The sequence below is a fragment of the Salmo salar genome, chromosome ssa09 (genome assembly GCF_905237065.1).
Source record: "Salmo salar chromosome ssa09, Ssal_v3.1, whole genome shotgun sequence".
Taxonomy (NCBI): domain Eukaryota; kingdom Metazoa; phylum Chordata; class Actinopteri; order Salmoniformes; family Salmonidae; genus Salmo; species Salmo salar.
In genome coordinates this window covers 126,864,430-126,882,401 of record NC_059450.1, presented here as the reverse complement: position 1 = coordinate 126,882,401, position 17,972 = coordinate 126,864,430, and the positions used below count along the sequence as shown (strand labels likewise).

The 17,972-nt window shown below is 43.5% G+C and overlaps 2 protein-coding genes across 6 annotated transcripts; one reads left to right on the top strand and one right to left on the bottom strand.

The window, feature by feature from the left end:
* The first annotated feature begins 3,848 nt into the window (after positions 1–3,848).
* On the top strand, positions 3,849–12,183 carry clns1a (chloride channel, nucleotide-sensitive, 1A). Of its 5 annotated transcripts, XM_014214486.2 has the most exons (8): positions 3,850–4,532; positions 5,807–5,943; positions 6,049–6,159; positions 6,397–6,507; positions 6,642–6,647; positions 6,736–6,909; positions 11,738–11,804; positions 11,968–12,183. In XM_014214486.2, coding segments are annotated over exons 1-8 (726 nt in total). In that variant the 5' UTR covers positions 3,850–4,413; the 3' UTR covers positions 11,969–12,183. The 5 variants fall into 5 exon arrangements, with proteins under 5 accessions (XP_014069962.1, XP_014069965.1, XP_014069961.1 ...); XM_014214487.2 differs by lacking the exon at positions 11,968–12,183 and having other exon boundaries at positions 3,849–4,532; positions 11,738–11,805; XM_014214488.2 differs by lacking the exon at positions 6,642–6,647.
* Positions 12,184–13,836: 1,653 nt separating this feature from the next.
* LOC106612880 (aquaporin-11) lies at positions 13,837–17,704 on the bottom strand. The gene is made up of 4 exons (XM_014214491.2): positions 17,092–17,704; positions 15,622–15,932; positions 15,413–15,529; positions 13,837–15,086 (listed from the first exon to the last, which is right to left on the bottom strand). Exons 1-4 carry the CDS (start codon positions 17,412–17,414, stop codon positions 14,998–15,000), a joined length of 840 nt encoding a protein of 279 aa, XP_014069966.1. The 5' UTR covers positions 17,415–17,704; the 3' UTR covers positions 13,837–14,997.
* Positions 17,705–17,972: the final 268 nt, after the last annotated feature.

Here is a 17,972-nt window from a genome sequence, read left to right as displayed (position 1 = left end):
GGAGTCCACCTGTGGTAAATTCAATTGATTGGACATGATTTGGAAAGGCACACACCTGTCTATATAAGGTCCCACAGTTGACAGTGCACGTCAGAGGAAGGAATTGTGGAGAGGAAGATGGCTGAAGTGGATGCTGAGTTGGAATTAAGCAGCGCATCGAGTACATTTGGTGAAGATGAATGTTCTGAATGGACAACAGTAACATCAAAAACTGGAACAAAAAGGAAATTGTCTATAATTGGAGTGGAGGATACGTGTGTAAATGATAATGCATCGCTTCTTGTTGGGATGTGTTTGTTGAGTAAGGATGCATATGTGGGGAAACCTGTTTGAGGTGTCAAATCTTGAAGTATGCACTTGAAAAAGTGGAGTATGTCAGAGTGACCAGGAGTGGTCTTATTTTGATTAAATGTATTTCTAAAGAGCAGAGGAAGATTGCAGTGGGCCTCAAAAGAATCCGGACAACATAAGTTTTGAACTTCGGAGTAGAGCACCCGTCAAAGGAGTTGACGACAGATGTTCAGGTTGAATACTTGGTGTGAATTCCTGGTGTGGTTGGGTGCCCGGCGTCTGACCCGCTGGGTGAATGGAGAAAAATAAAGTCCGTCGGTCCTGTTGTTTTTTGATAAAGAGCAAATGGTTATGTAAGATATGCTGTAAGAGCTTGGCCATGTTTCAACTGTGTGCAGATAAACAGGTGTGTAGAAGGATGACGGTGTTTCAATTGTGGTGGGGATCATGATCCTGAGTTCCTGGAGAGCCCTGTAAGGATGAAGGAAATTGAGGTGGTAAAATTTACAGCGGTCAATCGAATCTCCATGCGGAGGAGAGTCAAAGAATTGAGAAAACAAGTGACGCTAGTGAAGAGATGGTAGTGGATACACCACAGCCTGTAGTAAATGTTTGCTTCCAGACAAAAGATGCCCTGTTAAGGTGGATTTCGTTGGGTTCATTGCGACAGTTATAAACTGTACAGCACAAGTGTCAAAGAAATCGAAGAAACTAGACATTATTGTGGCTGCAGCTGAAAAGTTTTTGGGACTCAAGGATTTTACATCGAAAGACTTGCAAGGGGTACTGGCACTGGAAGACCCGCCCTCCCAGGTTCCTGTGATCAGATCTGTTTTATTTTTTTAAAGTTTTATTTATTTTAATTTCTGAATTACTTTTTTGGTAGTTCGGTTTTGGGGGGGAATCCTGTTTCCATCCTGTATAATAGGTGGCAGTATGCACATTCAATTGTGTGATCGCAAATATACCATAGAAGACGTGCATGTCAGAGCAAAAACCAAGACCTGAGGTCGAAGAAATTGTCCATAGAGCTCCGAGTCAGGATTGTGTCGAGGCACAGATCTGGGGAAGGGTACCAAAAAATGTCTGCAGCATTGAAGGTCCCCAACAACACAGTGGCCTCGATCATTCTTAAATGGAAGAAGTTTGGAACCACCAAAACTCTTCCTAGAGCTGGCCAGGCAGCCAAACTGCGCCATCGGGGGAGAAGGGCCTTGGTCAGGGAGGTGACCAAGAACCAGATGGTCACTCTGGCAGAGCTCCTCTGTAGAGATGGGAGAGCCTTCCAGAAGGACAAAAGTCTCTGCAGCACTCCACCAATCAGGCCTTTATAGTAGTGGTCAGAGGGAAGTCACTCCTCAGTAAAAGGCACATGACAGCCCACTTGGAGTATACCAAGAGGCACCTAAAGGACTGACCATGAGAAACAAGATTCTCTGGTCTGATGAATGCCAAGCGTCACATCTGGAGGAAACCTGGCACCATCCCTACAGTAAAGCATGGTGGTGGCAGCATCATGCTGTGGGGATGTTTTTCAGCGGTAGGGACTGGGAGATTAGTCAGGAGATGGGGAAAAATGAACGGAGTAAAGTACAGAGAAATCATTGGCGAAAACCTGCTCAGGACGTCAGACTGGGGCGAAGGTTTACCTTCCAACAGGACAACGACCCTAAGCACACAGCCAAGACAACGTAGGAGTGGCTTCGTGACAAGTCTCTGAATGTCCTTGAGTGGCCCAGCCAGAGACTAGAGTTGAAACCGATCGAACATCTCTGGAGAGACCTTAAAATAGCTGTGCAGTGACGCTCCCCATCCAATCTAACAGAGCTTGAGAGGATCTGCAGAGAGGAATAGGAGAAACTCCCCAAATACAGGTGTGCCAAGCTTGTAACGTCATACCCAAGACGACTCAAGGCTGTAATCGCTGCCAAAGGTGCTTCAACAAAGTACTGAGTAAAGGGTCTGAGTACTTATGTAAATGTGATATTTCTGTTTGTTTTTAATACATTTGCAAAAATGTCTAACCTGTTTTTGCTTTGTCATCATGGGGTATTGTGTAGATTGAGGGGGAAATAAACAATTTAATCCATTTTAGAATAAGGCTGTAACATAACAAAATGTGGAAAAAGTCAAGGGGTCTAAATACTTTCCAAATGCACTGTATGTGGACACCGCTTCAAACTAGTGGATTCCTTTATTTCATAACAAGCAGCCACACTGAAGCTTAAGATCACCATGCCCAATGCCAAGCGTCGGTTGGAGTGGTGTAAAGCTTGCAGCCATTGTACTCTGGAGCTGTGGAAACCCGTTCACTGGAGTGATGAATCACGCTTCACCATCTGCCAGTCCGACAGATGAATCGGGGTTTGGTGGATGCCAGAAGAACGCTACCTTCCCTATTACATAGTGCCAAATGTAAAGTTTGGTGGAGGAGGAATAATGATCTGGGGCTGTTTTTCATGGTTCGGGCTAGGCCCCTTAGTGAAGTGAAATCTTAACACGACAATATACAATGACATTCTAGACAGTGGTGTAAAAATACTTTAAAGTATCTACTTAAGTAGTTTTTTGGGGTATCTGTACTTTACTATTTATATTTTTGACAACTTTTACTTTACTACATTTCTTAACAAAATAATGTACTTTTTACTCCATACATTTTCCCTGACACCTAAAGTACTTGTTATATTTTGAATGCTTAGCAATACAGGAAAATGGTCCAAATCACACAATTATCAAGAGAACATCCCTGGTCATCTCTATTGCCTCTGATCCTCTGGACTCAAACACACATGCTTAATTTGTAAATTATGTATGTTGAAGTGTGCCCCTGGCTTTCTGTAAATTAAAACATATAAGATGGTTTGCTTAATATAAGGAATATGAGATTACTTATACTTTTAATTTTGATACTTAAGTATATTTTAGCAAATGCCAAATACGGACTTTTACTCAAGTAGTATTTTACTGGGTCTGTCACTTTTACTTGTCATTTTCTATTAATGAATCTTTACTTTACTCAAGTATGATAATTGGGTACTTTTTCCACCACTGATTCTAGACGATTCTGTGCTTCCAGCTTTGTTACAACAGTTTGGGGAAGGACCTTTCTTGTTTCAGCATGACAAAGCGAGGTCCATACAGAAATGGTTTATAGAGATCGGTGTGGAAGAACTTGACTGGCTGCACAGAGCCCTGACCTCAACCCCATTGAACACCTTTGGGATGAATTGGAACGCAGACTGCAAGCCAGACCTAATTGCCCATCATCAGCGCCCAACCTCACTAATGTTCTTGTGGCTGAATGGAAACAAGTCCCTGCAGCAATGTTCCAACATCTAGTAGAAAGCCTCCCCAGAACAGTGGAGGCTGTTATAGAAGCAAAGGGGAATCAACTCCATAGTAATGCCCATGATTTTGAAATTAGATTTTCGACTAGCAGGTGTCCACATACCTTTGGGCATGTAGTTTTTAACATTTCGCGCGGCAAGTAGGAAGAGGAAAATCATCACTTCCTCGTACACCCCCCGACCTGTAGTAGGCGGTAATGTTTTCTTCCGTTGCCGTTCCTTCTCTTGGTCGTCACTAGTTTCCACAGCATCATAACCATCGCCTATTTCAACAATTTATCTATTTGAAACACTATCTCTGAGCTATAATAAAGAACCCTAACCTAAAAAAATAAGACCAATAAGCGCTTTAAAAAAAATAATTACGAGCCATATTTACTTTGTCGCAACTTATTTTCTTGGCGGGGATGCGTAGTTGTTAGCACTGAGGTATAATAAGAACGGTGACGTTAGCTACCTAGCAGTGAAAGCAGCGTGGGAGCTGGGTCGAGTAAATGCTACCGAGCAAGCTAATGGCACTAACGTTTCAGGGGAATGTCTACTAAATAAATATTCTGACTCATTAACTCTTCAGGCTATCGATAGCTATATCGTCTTTTTGTTTGTCTTGCCTGCACAGACATCTAACTATCCGTTTCTGTTCAGACAGAGTTAAATAGGCAGTTTTGGGAAACGAAGTTAGCTAGCCAGGTCACATAAGTGCAGTGTTGTTGACCGCCCCTGACCGACCCAAAAGAGAGTTCTCTCTGCCGTCCTCCATCAGTTTCCGAGGATGGTTCTGCTAAGGAGTGTCCCCCCACCCAGCGAGGGAGTCCGGCATGAACAAGGCGAGACCACGGCGGTGTTGGACGGGAAGGGTCTCGGCGCAGGGACTCTCTACGTTGCTGAAACGTATGTGACGCTTTGGTGTGGTGGCTAGCTAGTTGGTTAGCTAGCATTGTTAACCAGTTGACATTCGTTAGTTAGAATGCTAGCTAATTTCTAAAGTCCTAAAATCAGGACGTTTCAAGACTTACATGTTTCCTTAGTGTTTTTGCTTTGAAAATATAAACTTAACATTTATTTTTATAAACTTCAACTTGAGCATCATGAACTTGAATTTTGCATCATGTTAGCTAACTAGTCAATGACTTGACGTGGATCTCAATTGTATTTAATTGAGTAATCACATCTCCTTGCCTCACATCCTTCCCCCTTGTCTCCTTCTCAAAGCACATTGGCTGGGAAGATCTGAGGTTCCTCTGTTTTGAGGAGGCAAGGAGGGAAGACAAGATGAATCAAGGAAATACAATGAGTTTCCACCACATAGTAGTCATCAAATTTTATTGGTCACATGCATGTGTTTAGAAGATGTTATTGCGGGTGTAGTGAAATGCTTGTGTTTCTAGCTCTGACAATGCAGTGATATCTAACAATTTCACAACATATACCCAATACACACACATCTAAGTAAAATAATGATATTAAGAATGTATGTGTAATGTCAGAGCAGCATAGACTAAGATACAGTAGAATAGTATAGAGTATATACATATGAGATGAGTAATGCAAAATATGGAACATTGTTAAAGTGACTAGTGTTCCATTGAAGTGGCCAGTGATTTCAAGTCTGTATATAGGCAGCAGCCTCTAATGTGCTAGTGATGGCTATTTAACAATCTGATGGCCTTGAGATAGACGCTGTTTTTCAGTCTCTCGGTCCCAGCTTTGATGCTTTGATGCACCTGTACTGACCTCCTCGCCTTCTGGAAGGTAATGGGGTGAACAGGCAGTGGCTCAGGTGATTGTTGTCCTTGATAATCTTTTTTTGGCCTTCCTGTGACATCGGGTGCTGTAGGTGTCCTGGAGGGCAGGTAGTTTGCCCCCGGTGATGCGTTGGGCAGTCCTCACCACCCTCTGGGCAGGTAGTTTGAGAGTTTTAGGTGCCAAGCCAAATTTCTTCAGCCTCCTGAGGTTGAAGAGGCGCTGTTGCACTTTCTTCACCACACTGTCTGTGTGGGTGGACCATTTCAGTTTGTCAGTGATGTGTATGCCGAGGAGCTTGAAGCTTTCCACCTCCCCTGCGGTCCCGTCAATGTGGATAGGGGGGTGCTGTTTCCTGAAGTCCACAATCATCTCCTTTTTGTTGACGTTGAGTGAGAATGTTGCTTTCCTGTGTTTTCCAGGCGGTTGTCGTGGTTTGACGGGTCAGGGATGGGCTTCTCTCTGGAGTACCCCACTATCAGCCTTCACGCCATCTCACGAGACCTCAGCGCCTACCCACAGGAACATCTATACGTCATGGTCAACGCAAAACTCAACGGTGAGACACACACCTGTCCATCAGTGTCAATATCAAACTCGCAGTGAAACGCAAACTTGTGATCGAGTAAGAAGATCTTAAAGTGTGTGTCTGTGTGTTCCCCAGATGAGATGCAGGAGAATGCCCATGATGAGGAAGATGAGGATAAGAGCAGTGAGGAAGATGAGTGTGAGGGGATCACAGAGATCCGCTTCGTCCCTAGCGACAAGGCAGCATGTGAGTGTGAGGGGAGAGGGATGTCTAGTTGGGCAGGGCTAAATTTAAGTCAATGCATCTTTATTAAGCAGGTCACAGGTAACATCTTCCACATATAATGTAACAAGTTCAAACATCTCTATACACATGCATTAGGGATGTCTAAAGCTTTTGGCTCTCCAGTTCTTTGACATGCAGCTCTAGTTTGGAATCACTATGCCAGCTAGGATTACCCTAACTGTGTGTGTGTGTGTCCAGTGGAGTCTATGTTTTCAGCGATGTGTGAGTGTCAGGCCTTGCACCCAGACCCAGATGACGAAGACTCCGACGGGGATTTTGACGGAGATGAGTACGATGTGGAGGAGGCAGGTGTGTAACTCACTCATTTATACAAGCATACAGACACACTTTAACATAGAGTTCACGAACTCACATAGATGGAGTAATCAAGAAGATAATACTAACATTGTATCTCCACCTTCTTTCTCCCTTCAATGGAAAAGAGGCAGGTAAGAAGCCTAACAACTACGCACTCACCCTATCAGCTGCTACAACTACACACTCACTCACTGGTGGTATTCTCTCTCTGTCCTCCAGAGCATGGTCAGGGTGATATCCCGTCATTCTGTACATATGAGGAGGGTGTGTCGGGGCTGAGGGCTGAAGGCCAGGCCACTCTACAGAGACTGGAGGGCATGTTAGCTCAGTCTGTCGCAAACACCTTTCACATGGCTGGGGTCCGCACTGATGAGACCAATGGAGAGTTTGACGGTGGGTCAACAATCACGTACAAGGATAGGTCACACACATAGTCGAACACAGGATACAAGGGTAGGTCACACACACACTGAAATAGTAGAACCCCACAGGCAAAATTTCATGAATGGGATGTAAATAATACACAGCGGAGGTTCTTGACACTGACTTTCTCGGCAATGCTTGTTATTGTAATAACCACAAGATTTATTTAACTAGGCAAGTCAGTTAAGAACAAATTCTTATTTACAATGACGGCCTACACCGGCCAAACCCGGTGAGCGCCGCCCTATGGAACTCCCAATCACGGCCGGTTGTGATACAGCCTGGTTGGCGCCTGAGGACAGAGTGACAATGATCCCGCTCTACATAGTCACTACATAACATCAAGTACATAACAAAGAGAACATAACATAATACAATAACAGATGCATGCAAAAACATTGATATAGGTTACAAAAATATTACCAGGCTAGCTCCTTGGTCTTAGAATATCCGGACTGGCTTGAATGGAACAAGCATCTCTGTCAGATGAGGGAGCTTAGCCATGGAGTCCTCTAGAAGTTAAAATAAGAGCATTGAAGTCAGCCTGATACTGACAACTAATAAGCCAGTACAGTTAGTCCTTCTCTTGAGCACCCGATGGTTCTCCAACTTCTCCGCCTGCCGCTGACTTATCGCTACAAAAGACTGAAAACACTCAATTTCTGTGGCTAAGTGTTTCTCTGAGAAGGATACATCTGCTAGAATCTCTTCCCTCTTCTTACGCTTCTATTATCTTTTCTCTCTTGTACCATCATCTCTCCCTCCACCTCTTCCCTATTTGGTACCTACTTTTTGATCTTCTGTGGTAGCTCTTTCTCCTTGTTGTTGACATGGTACCTGTTCCCACATTTCTCTAAGAGCCATCTGAGCTCTGACCCGGCCGACTGAATGTATTCTTCTATAGTGGTCCCCCTACCGGCTAGCCAGTCTCCTCTGGAGAACAGAACCATGGTGCGACTCCACTCCTCCGAGCAATCTAGGTGCTTCTCCACAGCCACTTTGTCTCTCCTGATGAAGGGCAACCCCAGAGGGAAGGCAAGGGGTCCACCCCCCTCATCCAGGGTCACACTCCCCTTCAGTTGACCTTTAACCTTGTCTGAGGTGTCCTTGGCAGGGACACACATCCAGTTCTGCATGCCGATCACATTCACCAGAGTACCGTATTAGTTTGTTTCATGGTACATGAACCCCCCCCAGTAGCGCTGTCTAGTCCCAGGAGGCTATTGCCACTGGAACACTTCTCCCCCGATTGCTCAGTTTAACCAGGCGGCCAGCTCTAGGAAATGTCTTGGCGGTTCCAAACTTTTTCAATGCTGCAGAAATGTTTTGGTACCCTTTCCCAGATCTGTGCCTCGGCACAATCCTGTCTCGGAGCTCTACAAATGATTGCTTCAACCTCATGGCTTAGTTTTTGCTCTGACATGCACTGTCAACTGTGGGACCTTTATGTAGACAGGTGTGTGCCTTTCCAAATCATGTCCAATCAGTTGAATTTACCACAGGTGGACTCCCAAGTTGTAGAAACATCTCCATGATGATCAATGGAAACAGGATGCTATTTCAAGTCTCATAGCAAAGGGTCTGAATTCTTATGTAAATAAGTAATTTTTTTAATACATTTGCTAAAATGTCTTAACCTGTTTTTGTTTTGTGTATTGTGTGTAGATTGACATAATCAATTTTAGAAAAAAAATTGTGCCGAATACAACAGGAGTAGACCTTAACGTGAAATGCTTACTTACAAGCCTTTAACCAACAATGCAGTTTTAAGAAAAAGAAGAGTTAAAAAAGAAATAGCAGCCAGTCTATGACTAGGGTGGCTGGAGTCTTTGGCAATTTTTATGGCCTTCCTCTGATACAGCCTGGTATAAAGGTCCTGGATGGCATGAAGCTTGTCCCCAGTGATGTTCTGGTCCGTATGCACTACCCTCTGTAGCACCTTGCGGTCGGAGGCCGAGCAGTTGCAATACCAGGCGGTGATGCAACCAGTCAGGATGCTCTCTGTGGTGCAGCTGTAGGACTTTTTGAGGATCTGAGGACCCATGCCCAAACTTTTCAGTCTCCTGAGGGGGAATAGGCATTTTCGTGCCCTCTTCACGACTGTCTTGGTGTGTTTGGACCATGTTAGTTTGTTGGTGATGTGGACACCAAGGAACTTGAAGCTCTCAACCTGCTCCACTACAGCCCTGTCGATGAGAATGGAGGCATGCTCAGCCCTCCTTTAACTGTAGTCCACAATCATCTCCTTTGTCTTGATCAAGTTAAGGGAGAGGTTGTCCTGGCACCAGAGTTCCAGGTCTCTGACCTCCTTCCTATAGGCTGTCTCGTCGGTGATCAGGCCTATCACGTTGTTTTCGGCAAACTTAATAATGGTGTTGGAATCGTGCTTGGCCATGCAGTCATGGAGGGGACAAAGCACGCACCCCTGAGGGGCCCCTGTGTTGAGGATCACCGTGGCAGATATATTGTTGCCTACCCTTACCACTGGGAGCAGCCCGTCATGAAGTCCAGGATCCAGTTGCGGAGGGAGGTGTTTAGTCCCAGGGTCCTTAGCTTAATGATGACCTTTGAGGGCATTATGGTGTTGAATGCTGAGCTGTAGTCAATGAATAGCATTCTCACATAGGTGTACCTTTTGTCCAGATGGGAAAGGGCAGTGTTGAGTGCAATAGAGATTGCATCATCTGTTGGGGCTGTATGCAAATTGGAGTGGATTTAGGGTTTCTGGGATAATGGTGTTGTGAGCCATGACCAGCCTTTCAAAGTACTTCATGGCTACTGATGTGAGTGCTACGGGTCTGTAGTCATTTAGGCAGGTTACCTTAGTGTTCTTGGGCACAGGGACTATGGTGGTCTGCTTAAAACATGTTGGTATTACAGACTTGGCCAGGGACAGGTTGAAAATGTCAGTGAAGACACTTGCCAGCTGGTCAGCTCATGCTCAGAGTACACGTTCTGGTAATCCGTCTGGCCCTGCGGCCTTGTGAATGTTGACCTGTTTAAATGTCTTACTCACATCGGCTACGGCGAGCATGATCACACAGTAGTCCGGACCAGCTGGTGCTGTCATGCATGCTTCAGTGTTGATTGCCTCAAAGTCCTTTAGCTCGTCTGGTAGGCTTGTATCACTGTGCAGCTCGCGGTTGGGCTTCCCTTTGTAGTCCGTAATAGTTTGCAAGCCCTGCCACATCCGAACAGTGTCGGAGCCGGTCTTGTAGGATTCAATCTTAGTCCTGTATTTACGCTTTGCTTGTTTGATGGTTCGTCTGAGGGCATGGCGGGATTTCTTATAAGCGTCTGGGTTAGAGTCGCTTTCCTTGAAAGCGGCAGCTCTACCGTTTAGCTCAGTGCAGATGTTGCCTGTTATCCATGGCTTCTGGTTGGGGTATGTAGGTACGGTCACTGTGGGTTTTGCTTATGAGTGGGAATCAGAAGAATATAATTATGGTCAGATTTGCCAAATGGAGGGCGAGGGAGAGCTTTGTATGCGTCTCTGTGTGGAGTAAAGGTGGTCTAGAGGTTTTTGAATTTTTTTTTTTTTTTTCTCTCTACTTGTTGCACACGTAACTTGCTGGTAGAAATTAGGTAAAACAGATTTAACTTTGCCAGCATTAAAGTCCCCGACCACTAGGAGCGCCGCCTCTGGATGAGCATTTTCTTGTTTGCTTATGGCAATATAGTTCGTTGAGTGCGGTCTTAGTGCCAGCATCAGTTTGGTGGTAAATCGACAGCTACGAAAAATATAGATAAACTCTCTTGGTAAATAGTGTGGTTTACAGCTTATCATGATACAAAACCTCAAGACTTCCTTAATATTTGATTTTGCACACCAGCTGTTATTGACATAGATACAGACCCCACCCCTTGTCTTACTGGACCCAGCTGTTCGGTCTTGCCGATGCACAGAAAAACCAGCCAACTGTATATTATCCATGTTGTCGTTCAGCCACGACTCTGAAACATAAGATATTACAGTTTTTAATAATGTCCCGTTGGTAGGGTAGTCTTGAATGGAGCTCATCCAGTTTATTCTCCAATGATTGCACATTGGCCAATAGGATGGTAGAGGCGGGTTACCCACTCGTCGACGAATTATCCCAAGGGACACGGACCCGTGTACCCTGTACTGGCATCTTCTCTTCTTTGAGCCTGGTCGGGTATCTGGAGTAAATTCTTCGCGTCCGACTCATTAAAGAAAAAATCTTTGTCCAGTTCAAGGTGCGTAATCGTTGTTCTGATATCCAGGAGCTATTTTCAGTCATAAGAGAAGGTGGCAGAAACATTATGTACGAAATAAGTTACAAACAATGCAAAAAAAAACACTCAAAATAGCACAATTGGTTAGGAGCCCGTAAAACAGCAGCCATCTCCTCTGACGCTAAAGCTGTTACGTAACAATGTGGAAAAAGTCAAGGGGTCTGAATACTTTCTGAAAGCGCTGTAACTTAACATAGTAAGTAAATATAACTCAACATAGTAAGTAAATATAACTCAGTATAGTAAATCAATCTGGCCAGGTTTGTTTGACACACACTGCTGGAATTTGCAGTATGAATGTTTTTTTCCTGTGTGACTTGGTCACATGTACTTTGTCATTCAAGGCATTCAGAGCCCCTTTCTCTATGTTGAAAAGAAACAACACTTTCACTTTCTTTTTCTCACTTTGACCAGCGGGTATGTAGTACAGAGCATAGCCCACACCCGTTATGAACACATGAGCATGAAGAAAGCCGCATGTGTTTCATGATAATCAGTATATTGGCTGTTGTAGTCATTTTATTTCTATGTCTGTCTGCAGATGGGATGGAGGTGGATGCTGGGTCGACGGTGGCCGGACAGTTTGAAGATGCAGACGTAGACCACTAGTAATAACATATCATAATACTACGTTATAATTATCAGTATGTTAGTGTGATGTTTTGTGTGATCACATTTAAATCCACATCCTGCTGTGAACCTTATGGACCTGCTTTACCATACTGTAGTTAAGTCTCTCACTGTCTTTTTCGCTCCCTCTTCTTCTCTCAGATGGAACTCAACTCTGCCATTCAAAGCACTTGTGGTACATTGTGGGATAGGATAATACAACCTCTCCACTTCCTGTCCCCAAGGCATCATTTTCTGTTCATCTCCACACACATTGTGTTTTGTACCTGAAGACCAGTTGTACTGAGTTTTCCCCAACAGGGAGCAGTGTTGTCTTTGTATGAAATCTCTTCAATAAATAAATAGTTTTTGTATGAATAAGAGTGTGTTTGTGTTATGTGCACATTCCAGAGGAGTAAACATAGGAGCTACACTGATGTGTCAGGAATTTTTTTAATATTGAAGTCTGTTTTATTATACTGAACAAAAATATGAACGCAACATGCAAAATGTTGGTCCATGTTTCAGAAGCTGAAATAAAAGATCCCAGAAAAGTTCCATACGCACAATTTTGTGCACAAATTTGTTAACATCCCTGTGATGATCATTTGTCAAGATAACCCATCTATCTGACAGGTGTGGCATAGCAAGAAGCTGATTAAAACCTCTCTGGGATCGTTCGAGACGCTAGCGTCCCACCTCGCCAACAGCCAGTGAAATTGCAGGGCGCCAAATTCAAACAACAGAAATCTCATAATTAGATTGCTCAAACATACAAGTAGTATACACCATTTTAAAGATAAACTTCTTGTTAATCCAGCCACAGTGTCCGATTTCAAAAAGGCTCTGCGCTGGGCTCTTGGTGAGTAAAGCTGAGCAAAGGGCCAGTGATAACTGTTAAATGGCATGGCTATGGATATTGGATCACTACACACATCATGCCCACAGGCTGAGAACAAGACTGAGAACAAGATGTATCTCAAAGTAATGGATAGATTGCCATAACATTTGTTGTGCACGATCAACACCCAAAGTGGAAGAAACCTATTGATTTGGTGACCATTTGACCTTTCCTCTAGCACTACCATCAGGCCTTTTCATTTCCATTTCGTTTTCCATTTCCACTTTTACAGCTGCTTATTTTCTAGTTGGTATGTATACTTAGTTCAACAATCTGCTGCTGATTTGATTATTTTGTTTGTTATATCATTCTATAGATTATGTTAATTTATTTGAATTGAAGAGGTTAATGTATATTTAAGTTATATTTATTTTAAGTTATTCATTCATGTTAAAATAATTTTTCATCCAAAAATTGTACTATTAAAATTACATTTAGACTGTAAAATATGGCCTTTAGCAAATTTTTTATAGAGGGTATCAGTCTTGCATGAAATAGTGAATTCCACTGTATGCAGAATGTTGTGTGCATGTCTGCACAGTGTTATATTTTTACAGCTCACTGTCAGTAAATATTGGACTACAAGAGAGTTGCAAGTCTGCAAAGGTAGAGTTATTTAAAGCTTTGAATGTGTTGATTGGGTTCTGAAGGTGTGTGGTTACAGCAATTGCGCAGGGTTGGTATGGCCTGTGGTGGTGTGGCCCAATGTGGTATCTTTTCATTGGGCCCAAAATCCCTGGTGGCGCCTCTGCATCAGTAAATTGTTTTATTTTTATTTTTTAGCCCATAGATATTGTTGTGAAAAAGTTTGGGACCACTGCACTAGACAACCCGTGGCCACAGAAATCAAGGTTTCTTATTTGCTACGCTTAGCTTTTAGGCAGCGCGAGCAGAGAGAGAGCCAATTAAAACTATTGGCCCTGGGAGCAAGCTGTGTCAATCATGAAAATTGAGCCAGAGCGTAATTGTACAATGGGCAGCCCAAGCTGCCAACAGAGCGTATACGTACATGTTTCATTTAAATAAATAGGAGCAACTCTTGATCTGCAAAAGTTATGCGTCTGGTGTAGCAGGCCACCGGAGCTACACTCACTCACAGCTTAATGATTGGAAAAGAAAATCAACTCTGATCATTTCAACTGTTTATTTCAACAACTTAATGCATCAAAACTATTGTCAGAGCACCTTTTTTTATCATTCACCTAGGTCTGACCCAGTTTGCGTACATTTAGATTACATTTTTGCCATTTAGCAGACGCTCTTATCCAGAGGGACTTATAGTGCATTCATTTTAAGATGGCTAGGTGAGACAACCACATGTCACAGTAATAGCAAGTATGTTTTTCCTCAAAGTAGCTTTCAGCAGTCAGAGCTAGTAAGGGGAAAAGTAAAGTGCGAGTGTTAGTTCACAAAAGGCTTTTTTTGGGGGGGGGGGAATACTGTGGGATTATTTAAGATACTCTTTGAAGAGGTAGGTTTTCGGAAGATGGGCAGGGACTCTGCTGTCCTAGCTGGTTCCACCATTGGGGACAGATGAGAGCTTGGACTGGGCTGAGCGAGAACTTCCCTCCCATAGGGGTGGGGGAAGGTCAAGAGACCAGAGGTGGCAGAACAGAGTGCTCAGGTTGGGGTGTAGGGTTTGAGCATAGCCTGAAGGTAGATTGGAGTGGCAGTTCCTTTTGCTATTCCGCACGCAAGTACCATGGTCTTGTAGTGGATGTGAGCTTTGACTGGAAGCCAGTGGAGTGTGCGGACTGCGGAGGAGCGGGGTAACTTGGGAAGGTTGACAATACTCCTCAAGTTGGCCATAGTCATATCTATTGAAGAACTGTACATAAATTACTATCTCAAAGTGTTTCAAATATGCTACTAACACTACTAACTACAGAAATCTATTTTTTTACATCAATGCTACACAAATCCAGAGGAAGACAGCTCATAAAAATGTCTGGAATAGAGTGGATGAAATTGTATCATTACGTTCCAGACCAATTTTGAAGTGCCACCAGCCACCACTGCACAAATCATACTAGATTAAAAAACATCTCTATATATATATATATATATATTTTTTAATGTGCTTAGTTTTAAAGAGGTCACTATGCATCAGGGTCTTCGGTTCGTAGGGATTGATGGTGGGTCCAGGGCCGTAGACACAAAACAGAAGGAAACTAACCGAAAAGGGGAGGAACTACCTCTACTTGTCTAATAAAAAACGTGTTTTTGTAGTTAAATGTTTTCTGTTGCAAAACGGTTTTGCTACGGTGTGCACTAATGAAAATGACCCAGGGTCATTTCCTCTTGTTAGCCAGAAGGGGGCGGTAGGGAGAAGCTCTACCAGACAACATCTGATCAAACAACAGGACCGAACACATCATACCTGCAGGAGAGAGAGGATGGGAAGAGGAGAGTGAGATGAGGCAGAAAAAGAGAAAGAATTGGAGGAGTGACAAGGAAAGAGAATAGGCAGAAAAAGAGGAGGAATAAGGAGAAAGAGGATGGGAGGTGGGAAGAGGTAGAAAAGAGGAGGGAAGAAGAGAGTGGGAGTAATGTCAGAAAAACAGAAAAGAAAGTGGACCCCATAGTTCACGTGTGTGTGTGTGTGTGTGTGTGTGTGTGTGTGTGTGTGTGTGTGTGTGTGTGTGTGTGTGTGTGTGTGTGTGTGTGTGTGTGTGTGTGTGTGTGTGTGTGTGTGTGTCTTAGTACCTAGTAGAGGAGCCAGCCAGTAGACCAGGCAGTAATCCAGAAAGGAGTGCCCACTGCAGGAGAACTGGGTGGAGAGGGCCAACGCAGGGTTAAACACAGCCCCCGTCATCTTGCCACCTGCAACACAAACACACAAAGGGTTAAACACTGCTCCTATCACTGACACCTGCAACAATAACACACACACAGGGTTAAACTCGGTAACCCACCTGCATAGGTCAGGGTAGCGGTGAGTGCTGCTATGGCATGTACCCGGTACCTCTGGTCCATAGTGTGTGTGTGTGTGAAGGCGGTCTGCATGGCAAAGGCCCCTGCCAGCTCCACAGCTGCGGCGGTGACCAGAGGGCCAGGGAGCACCAGGCTGGTGTGTGTGTCTGTGTGGATGGGGCTAATGCATTGGAAGCCCTGGAGTGTGTGTCTCAGGTGCAGGTCAGAGAGACCGAGGGCCCACAGCCCCTGTAGCATGGTACGAGCCACGCTTGCTGCCATGAACTGGCACACCATCCTCAGCACACCGCTCCTAAATACAATAGAGTAGAATAGAATATGTATCCATATAATACATATCCGTTATAGAAAGACGGCAATAGAATGTCATTATGCATAGAATAGAATATGTACCCATAGAATATAACAGAATATACACTACCGTTCAGCTAACACAACGTGCCATTGGAACACAGGAGTGTTGGTTGCTGATAATGGGCCTCTGTTTCCTATGTGGATATTCCATAAAAATCTGCTGTTTCCGGCTACAATAGTAATTTACAACATAAACAATGTCTACACTGTATTTCTGATCAATTTGATGTTATGTCAATGGATAAAAAATGTGCTTTTCTTTCAAAAACAAGGACATTTCTAAGTGACCCCAAACTTTTGAACGGTAGTGTACATTTTACTTAGAATATAATAGATTATTCATCCAATACTATCCATTATAAAGAATAGACTAAAATAGGTATCCATTACATATAATTAACAATAGAAAAGATAATGTATCCATTAGATAGAGACACCAATAGAATAGATAATGTATCCATTACATAGAGACAACAATAGAATAGATCATGTATCCATTAGATAGAGACAACAATAGAATAGATAATGTATCCATTACATAGAGACAACAATAGAATAGATAATGTATCCATTAGATAGAGACAACAATAGAATAGATAATGTATCCATTACATAGAGACAACAATAGAATAGATAATGTATCCATTACATAGAGACAACAATAGAATAGATCATGTATCCATTACATAGAGACAACAATAGAATAGATAATGTATCCATTAGATAGAGACAACAATAGAATAGATCATGTATCCATTAGATAGAGACAACAATAGAATAGATCATGTATCCATTACATAGAGACAACAATATAATAGATAATGTATCCATTACATAGAGACAACAATAGAATAGATCATGTATCTATTAGATAGAGACAACAAAAGAATAGATAATGTATCCATTACATAGAGACAACAATATAATAGATAATGTATCCATTACATAGAGACAACAATATAATAGATAATGTATCTATTAGATAGAGACAACAATAGAATAGATAATGTATCCATCCATTAGATAGACAACAATAGAACAGATAATGTATCCATTAGATAGAGACAACAATAGAATACAGTAAGATAGAATATAACCTGGCAGTGAGGCGTCCCCGGTACGTGTATTCCAGCGTGCTACAGGGGTTCCCCAGGGCTCCATGGAAGGTGAGGCCATGAACCACAGATGCCAGGTATGTGAGGCTGAGACAGAACTGAGGCTGCAGCCGGCCCACCTCCCCCAGTAGACGCAGCTCTAGGTTGCAGATACACAGCTGCAGCGTAGAGACCAGCTCCACGGCGTAAACAGCAGACAGACACAGCCCTCTGGGAGCTAGTAGCTTGGTTAAGATTCTCCTGCTCAGCTCACACAGCAGCACGAAGACCACTAGCAGACACAGAGACACCACAACGCCTGACATCTCTATCTGCAGATGTCTGCCTCTCCTCAGTCTCGGTCTCTCCCCCTCTCTCTCTTTGTTTCTTCTTGCGTGCTCCTCTGGCTCTGTTTTCTTATGTCTGCAGCAGGCTACCGTGTGTGTGCATGTGTGTGTGTGTGTGTGTGTGATCAGAGATGCGCTCTGCTGTAGATGATGATGAGCTTGAGCTCATTTGGTGCGGAAGTGGCTGCCTCCCTCCCTCCTCTCTCGTCTCTCTGGCTCCCTGCTCTCCTCTATGTCTCTCCCTACACTGCACTGCTACCCCCATGCTTATTGCTGCTATAACGTGGCCAGGCTGTGTGGTGTGATCCCCCCACCCACCACCAGAGAGAACAGTAGTTATACAGATTCAATGATGTCATACCATATACATGTATTGTATCCAGAGTCCCAAATGGCCCCCAATTCCCTAGGTCCCTATATAGTGCATTTATTTTGACCAGAGCCCTATGGGCCCTGGTTAAAAGTAGTGCACTACAAAGAGAATAGAATGCTATTTGAGATAGGCCCATGTCTATGCCCATCCCCCTCACTCAATTA